The sequence below is a fragment of the Arachis ipaensis genome, chromosome B08, assembly GCF_000816755.2.
Source record: "Arachis ipaensis cultivar K30076 chromosome B08, Araip1.1, whole genome shotgun sequence".
Taxonomy (NCBI): Eukaryota; Viridiplantae; Streptophyta; class Magnoliopsida; order Fabales; family Fabaceae; genus Arachis; species Arachis ipaensis.
Window position 1 is genome coordinate 13,939,892 of NC_029792.2, and position 7,215 is coordinate 13,947,106.

At 37.1% G+C, this 7,215-nt stretch overlaps 2 protein-coding genes and 2 long non-coding RNA genes across 4 annotated transcripts; all 4 read left to right on the forward strand.

The window, feature by feature from the left end:
- On the forward strand, nucleotides 863-2,498 carry LOC110265237. Its single transcript, XM_021108128.1, has 3 exons — nucleotides 863-1,170; nucleotides 1,780-2,055; nucleotides 2,158-2,498. Exons 1-3 carry the CDS (start codon nucleotides 984-986, stop codon nucleotides 2,496-2,498), a joined length of 804 nt encoding a protein of 267 aa, XP_020963787.1. The 5' UTR covers nucleotides 863-983.
- On the forward strand, nucleotides 2,498-3,520 carry LOC107612468. The gene is made up of 5 exons (XM_021108129.1): nucleotides 2,498-2,637; nucleotides 2,711-2,966; nucleotides 3,054-3,140; nucleotides 3,256-3,374; nucleotides 3,475-3,520. The coding sequence occupies exons 1-5, from the start codon at nucleotides 2,498-2,500 to the stop codon at nucleotides 3,518-3,520; spliced, it is 648 nt and encodes a 215-aa protein (XP_020963788.1).
- On the forward strand, nucleotides 3,519-3,964 carry LOC110265399. The gene is made up of 3 exons (XR_002351554.1): nucleotides 3,519-3,609; nucleotides 3,745-3,857; nucleotides 3,928-3,964. It is a non-coding gene; the product is annotated as an uncharacterized LOC110265399 (long non-coding RNA).
- Nucleotides 3,961-4,399, forward strand: LOC110265398. The gene is made up of 2 exons (XR_002351553.1): nucleotides 3,961-4,021; nucleotides 4,107-4,399. It is a non-coding gene; the product is annotated as an uncharacterized LOC110265398 (long non-coding RNA).

Genomic DNA, 7,215 nt, shown 5'->3' on the forward strand with positions numbered 1-7,215 from the left:
GGGCATAAATTAAATTATAAGGTCAGAGAAAAATTAAAGTTTGGTGGTGATATATATGTTTGCATAGAAGATGACAAATATCTGGTTTTGGTCACACTTAAGCGCATGCTCCATCTTTAGTTGTCTAGCTCAAAAAATACAGAAACGGACAAAAATTAGTATCAAGAGGTGTGTATACTTCTTTTCAATCCCAGTCCAAAATTGAATACTTAAAAAAAATAATTTAATTCGAAATATTGAGAATTAATTTGCAACATACATTTGCCCAAAATCAGGTTTAAAAAAAGGGAGGGAGGGGGGCTGTGTTTTCCCACTTTCAAAATAAAAATGGATTGGTAAACAAAATATTTTTATTGAAACACTGAAAAGACTAACTACATGCAAAGTGTTTTGATTAGTTCGGCAGAAGAACACTGACTGTGATTAATATATTGAAGCGTAAAAAAGTATACTCACCGGAATTTTGCTTTGTTTTGGAGAGCCACAACTAAAAAATTATTAGATATATTAGTGTACAAAAAAAGCACCAAATTTTTCAATTAAGAAACATTTTATTTTGTAAGATTCCTCCAGAAGTGGTTATACAAAACAATGAGTGCTAAAACACTACTACACGGACTAATCAGATTAGATTTGACCAAAATTAAAATTCCATCTACACTAAAAAGAATTAAATTGGATTGAATATATACACGTTTTTTAATTTTAGATTTAGATCGAATTGGACCATACATGTAGATGTGAGACATTTTAAAATTAAAAAATAAAAAACAAAAACTTTGATTCAAATTTTTTTATTAATTTTTGGTCAAATTTATGATCTATCGGATCGAATAGGCAGATTTGATATTAATATCCAATCGGGCCTGCTACACATACAAGTATGCAAGCATCCAAGTTGGCCCAGCCCAAATCGAAGACACGCGCATAAAGAAGCATAACATGGCGCGTCAAAATCACGCGCTCAACACAAACGGTTACGTATGGCAGACTCTTCCACTTCCTCCACTTCTTCCACTTCTCAAAACGCTTCGAAAACAAGGAAACGCTCCCATTTTCGAGCAAAAATCAAAGTTCAAAATATACAAATCGTTGTTCAAAACCTCCATCAAAACAACATCAAACTCTCCGTGAAGAATCTGAAGAGAAAACAAAGCAACAACACTCAACGTAAGTTCATTAAGATTACTGTATATTCTACTTTTCTTCTACGTCGTTCTTCTAGGGTTTACTGGGCTATTATTCTTGCTTCTTTGTTACACTGTTCTAAGTTCTACATCGTTCTTCTAAGTTCTACGTCGTTCTACGTTCTTCTTCTAAGTTCTCCTGCTACTGTTGTTGATTTTTGGGGGTTTATTCCGTAGATTGGGGGGTGTATACTGCTTGAACTTGTAATGTGGCTTGATATTGAAGCATGTTTGACTGATATCTGACTGATATATATGAATGTATCTGAATAATATCTATCTCACTGTTATCAATGGGTGTATCTGATTCTTACATATGGGTGTATCTCACTGTTATCAATGGGTGTATCTGACTCATATATGCGTGTATCTTACTGATATCTCAATTAATTTGATATTGAAGCATGTTTGAGTGATACCTGACTGATATATATGGATTTATCTGAATCATATCTATGGGTGTATCTCACTGTTATCAATGAGTGTATCTGAATCATATTTGTGGGTGTATCTTACTGTTATTAATGGGTGTATCTGACTCTTATATATGGGTGTATCTTACTGATATCTTTGGGTGTATTTTTTGTTTCAGATAAAATGGCAGCAAGAAACCAAACAAAAGACCTTAAGTGTGCCACACATCTCCTGAGTGATAAGTTCAGAAACATGACTGAGGAGAAGAAGGCAATTGTCAGGGATCTCGGATTTGGTGGGTTGATGCACGTCCCACCTCTAAGGGTGGATCACCAACTCTTAAGGGAACTGGCAAACAACTTCAAACTTGGGGAGAACAGACTGAAGACAGGATATGGTTCTTTCCAAATAACACTAAAGACAATAGGTGATGCGCTTGGCATCAATGCAACAGGTAACTATAGGTGTATATTAAGTTCATGATTGGGTGTATTTAAGGTTGATGCTTGGGTGTTTTTGAACCGATTTTGATACTTTGTTGTTTTCTTTTTTGTAGGAAATCTGTTTCCTGAGAAAGTTGAGTATAAGCAACTTTCTGATGATGACAAAATAATTTATAGAAGATTCCAGGGTAAGACCCTCAAAAGTCTTACCGATGAAATGATGGAAATAGGCGTTGGCAGCGAAGAGGAACACCTGATGTTCAAGAGGATATTCATCCTCTACATACAGATGGCGTTCCTTTTGCCAACGACGATAAACAAAATATCGCCCGTGCACCTCGCCCCAATTTTTAAGATGGACGGCATATCGGAGAGAAACTGGGGGGGGGCATGTTTTGACCTTCTTGATCAAGGGCATCACAGACTACCAGGAGAAGAAGAAGAAGACAATTGATGGCTGCCTCTTTGACGTCTATCGTCGTAATTATTTTTGTTAACATCTTCTTTTATGAATGTAGTGAGACATATGAAATATCAAGTGACAAACTGGATGAATGGCTAGGGCAAAACGTTGATAAATCTGCTGCAGAGGGGTATGTCTTGCTGGGCTGTCTATTTCATATTTTGTTGTGTTTTGTATGCTAATAATTGTTTCTTGTTTCGCAGGAAAAACACAAGTCCACAAATTCAGAGGGAGACTGGGGGAGAAAGTTCTGCAAAGTTTGAAACTCCTGGGGGAATGAATCAAATTCCGGATGATATGAAACAAAAGTGCTACATCTGGGAGACGAGACTGAAGGAAGATGCATATGACAATACTAACGAGTATGAGGAAATGTGCACTCTGATTGGCCAAGGAGAATACATTTTGATGAGAATGCACCTTGCCTCCCTACAGGCAAAAAGTGATATAGAATCTCAGGTAATATTAGAATAACATTAATCTTTTTACACCAAAGTCAATTACAATGCTTATTAATGTAAAATTGATTTTGGCATATATTTCAAGATTGTATCTGCCATCTGCCTCATCCTCAACAACAAAAATGAAAAGAGGTTTAAAGAACAAATATACTGTCTCCCCCCCGATATTGTGGTAAGTGTTACTTCTCCGAACTTTGGGTGTATTTTCTGTATTGATTTGGGTGTATTTTTTACGTTCCATTGGGTGTAAGTTTAGTATTTCATTTCTTGTTTCGCAATTCTTGCAGTGCATGGCACTTTCGGATCACCCAAACGGGGAATTCGTATCACCGAAAACGAAAAAGAAATTCAGGGTGGAAGCCTACCCGAGTTTCATTCCCTTCATAGATAGAAAAAAATTAACTTCGCACCCATATGTAAGTTTTCGTTTGCTAAATTTGTTAGTATGCTTATTTACTTATTTGAAAAATAAAATAACACACTGTTCACGTGTGGCAATCCTTCAGATTTTTGCCCCTGTCTGCTACTCGGGGCATTGGTGGTTATGGTTGATAAATGCAAGAAAGCGGAAATGTCAAATACTTGACCCGCTACACAAAAAAGCTCCCACCGATGAGAGAAAGGCCATTAATAAATTCACTGTAAGTTGCCTCTGTCTTCTTTACTTTAATAGATAGGTCTATTTCTTTACTTCTGATGGGTGTATATTGTCCATTCTGTTGGGTGTATCTTGTCCATTCATTCGGGTGTATTACTGATTTGTTTTCGTATTTAAGGGATACGTATTTTCAAGATTGATAACATATGCCGGCGGCGAACCTCTTCAGAAAGGGGAGAGGGAGAAGGAAATTAAATCACCATATGTTAAAATATCTGGCCAAAAAACAAGGTATAAATTTGTGACTCTAAACATTAAACTTTTGTAAATGAGAACTGTAATTTATTTTTTTCGTTTTCAGCTATGACTGCGCTGTGTACGTTATGAAGTGGATGGAGTTAATTGAGCCGGAAAACATCAAAAAGGGGAAGTATCAATGGGATAATTGGCCACAGGTAACTGTCTTTAGAACCATATAACTCTGTATTACTTTACTGAATTAATATTGCTGTTTAAACAGAATATACATTTTTATTGTAGGAGGAGGTGGACCACTATAGAGTGGAATACGCATCCCGTATACTATTCAGTGAGATGAATACACAGAGAGATCAGGCAATTAGAGAGAGTAGTGCTATAAGGCTGTCGAAGCCATCCTCTATATTATTAAGTCCGTTTTGTCAGATTAATTCTGCTGATATAGAAACTGGGTAATCCAACTGCTTGGTAGTTTGTAAATTGAACAAATGATGTAAATATTTGCCATTTATCAACAACTTCTATTCCATGTATATTTTTTCCCATAGTTAAACTATCTGTGCTGGTAAACTGTCTGTGATGTAATCAAAAGCTGTATTACAGGTGGTAAAATATGAAGGAAAAATGCAAGGCATATATAAACTGTTACACCCAACGCAAGTCTAATAATACACCCAAGATTGCATAAAATATACACCCAAACTGTCTGTGCTGTATTCAAAATGTATGAATTACATGTACTAAAATATGAAGAAAAACATCAAATCAAATATAAACCCATAACCTGAGAATTTTTACAGCTTTTGATCTATATGTATCTATATATGTGTCTATATGTAAATTGTGAATTAACGAAAATACACCCAAAATAACGGTGCTTTTACACCCATATTCTGTAAAACTATACACCCAACGAGTTATCCCCTGCTACTGGTACCCTGAACTGATAACTCATAACGTGTCCTTGATATTGGCTGCAATTTGAATGAGCCGCTGATGCAGCATCAAAAAGGTTTATCTGAAATATAACACACACACATTACCTAAACTATTAACAAGAAAAATAAACTCAATTGCCACAAATTTAAAGAACAGTACTTTTACCTCGCTTAAAACTTTCGTCTTCTTCTTCTTTGTGGCATTTGCGATCTGTTTCTCCAGCTTTGAACCTAGCCTGTTTTTTGGACGTCCTCTTGTTCGAATCCTTGGCGGGCTTTGAAGCTCGTTAACGGATTCCAAGTTGGCGTCTTCGTGCGATAAAGAAGATGTCCCCTTCCTTTTGGCTTTTAATGATTCCATCTCGGCCATGACGTTATCGTACGCACGGTGCAGACGGCTGCCACTGAGTCATAAGTAACCACGAACTTGTTGAATATTGAGCTGGAAACTTGTTCTCCGACGTCGTATACTGAATAGCCTAGAGCGGAATTCTTTAATCTGGTGATGCAATTCGCCTTTCCTCTGAATTGCGCTTGGACTTCTCTAAACTTTGCGTGAGTGTACGCATCTTGAAACTGAGCTTCAATGCAGGATTTGGTTGCACACGGTATGAGCGTATGAAAATCTGCAGCATCTGATTCTCTCTCTGCTTGCTCCCTGCTTCCGAGGCAATTATCGTATTGTTTGACGAACTGAATAAGCGAGCTGTTCCGGGTGATATACTTGTTAAAAAATGAATGCATGCTCTCGCTCCTTTATGTGCTTCTCATCCCTGCCCAGAAGTGCTGATCCAGATAGATAGGAACCCATATGTGACGATCTTCGTACAGATCTGCATAATACACCCAAACACAGGCTGTAAATACACCCAAGGGGACATACAATTTACACCTCTGCTGCATATTTTAAAAAGACATTACCTGAAAGCCACTTGTTGTCCGCAAGACCAAAATTCAGCAGAAAATCGTTCCAATTCCTATCGAATGAGTCTTTGCTGTGAGAGTTCCAAACAACTTGGCTCATTTCTTGTTCGATATCGGCATGTCCCTTGTACCCGTTTAATTTGCTTGGAATCTTCTTCATGATGTGTCAAATACACCAGCGGTGAACTGTTGTTGGCATACAGGCCTCTAAAGCCCTTTTCATGGATGAAAATACTCAAAGGCGGCTCTACTTCTTGCATCGGCCCAAAAAGCCAGCTTAATCGATTGATCCTCTTCGAGTTGGAGCTCAAAAAAGAAATTCGGATTCTTCTCTTTCATTCTTAACAAATATTTCCCGAATTCCTTTGCATCTTCTTGTTCGGAAACATTCCGCACTTCCCTGGTAATGTAATTCCTCACGTCCTTTTCGATAAAATTTAGCTCGCGGTGACCCCAGCAGCCGCAACAAATGATTGGTAGGTTTTGCTAGGTCTGATACCGGCTTCCTCGTTATTCTCTATCGTACGACGAATGGACATGCTTAGTTCCCTGTGTTGTTTGAGCATCTCTGCTTTACTTGGACAGCAGGGGTGTGAATGATCCAGCACAACCTTTGAAATGATCCAAGCACCGACATCCTTCAATGTGTGTATATAAATTCTTGCAGGACAGTTTAAACCGGCTGTTGGATTCGTCTTCTCGGTCGGAGATAATTTAGATTTCCATTTTCCCTCTCTGCTACATGTAATCAGTTGGTTCTTAATCTCGTTTCCCTTCCTATTTGTGCACCGAACTCTTGTAGAGAAACCTGCAGCCTTGGCGTAGTTCCTGTAAAATTTTCCAGCATCTTCAAGGGTGGTAAAGGTCTGAAGCTCGAGTTGCAGAGAGAGAAAAAGGTAACCTAAACGAAGAAGATGCTAGTGAGAAAAGAAGAGGAAAAGAACGATGGAGAAGAAGGAGGGAAGACGCGCGAGAAGAAGAACAACGAAATCTCAAAATAACGAAAACGAAAAGGAAAAGAAATATTTTAAATCTGGTAGTTAGATATACGCGCGATGTTATATAGTGCGTGTAATCAACGTACCTGAAGCAGCGCATATTTTAATTTTATTGTTTAATGAACTTGTAAAGCATACAAGCCATTAGGACTTGTATGCAGAGCTTTTCCGATATCCAATATTCAATCTTACGTACTTACGAATCAGGAGATTAAATAATATCTATCTAATAGCATGATAGATTGGATATTATCCACAAAATTCAAATCAAATATAATAAATTGTATCTGTGAGTTGGACACTTGGACGTATCAGATTTCTTTTGTACCTTTAATGGCATATTTTTTTTGAAAGAGAAAACTGATTAACACACTGGATGAAGCATACAACCGATAAGAACAAATAAAGGACAATATTATGAGACCATAAGCAATTCTTATGTCATTTTTTGCATAGCGATTACTAATATGAGTTAATTACCATACCATTTTTTAATACAATAAAATAATCTAATATATAATTTATTATATT

Excerpts from the sequence above, each read along its gene's own strand:
- LOC110265237 (XM_021108128.1), top strand. The coding sequence starts at position 984 with ATGGCAGACTCTTCCACTTCCTCCACTTCTTCCACTTCTCAAAACGCT. Across the intron at positions 1,171-1,779 it reads ACAAAGCAACAACACTCAAC|ATAAAATGGCAGCAAGAAAC; the intron begins GTAAGTTCATTA and ends TTTTTGTTTCAG. Across the intron at positions 2,056-2,157 it reads GCTTGGCATCAATGCAACAG|GAAATCTGTTTCCTGAGAAA; the intron begins GTAACTATAGGT and ends TCTTTTTTGTAG.
- LOC107612468 (XM_021108129.1), top strand. The coding sequence starts at position 2,498 with ATGGCTGCCTCTTTGACGTCTATCGTCGTAATTATTTTTGTTAACATC. Across the intron at positions 2,638-2,710 it reads GATAAATCTGCTGCAGAGGG|GAAAAACACAAGTCCACAAA; the intron begins GTATGTCTTGCT and ends CTTGTTTCGCAG. Across the intron at positions 3,375-3,474 it reads GATAGAAAAAAATTAACTTC|ATTTTTGCCCCTGTCTGCTA; the intron begins GCACCCATATGT and ends GCAATCCTTCAG.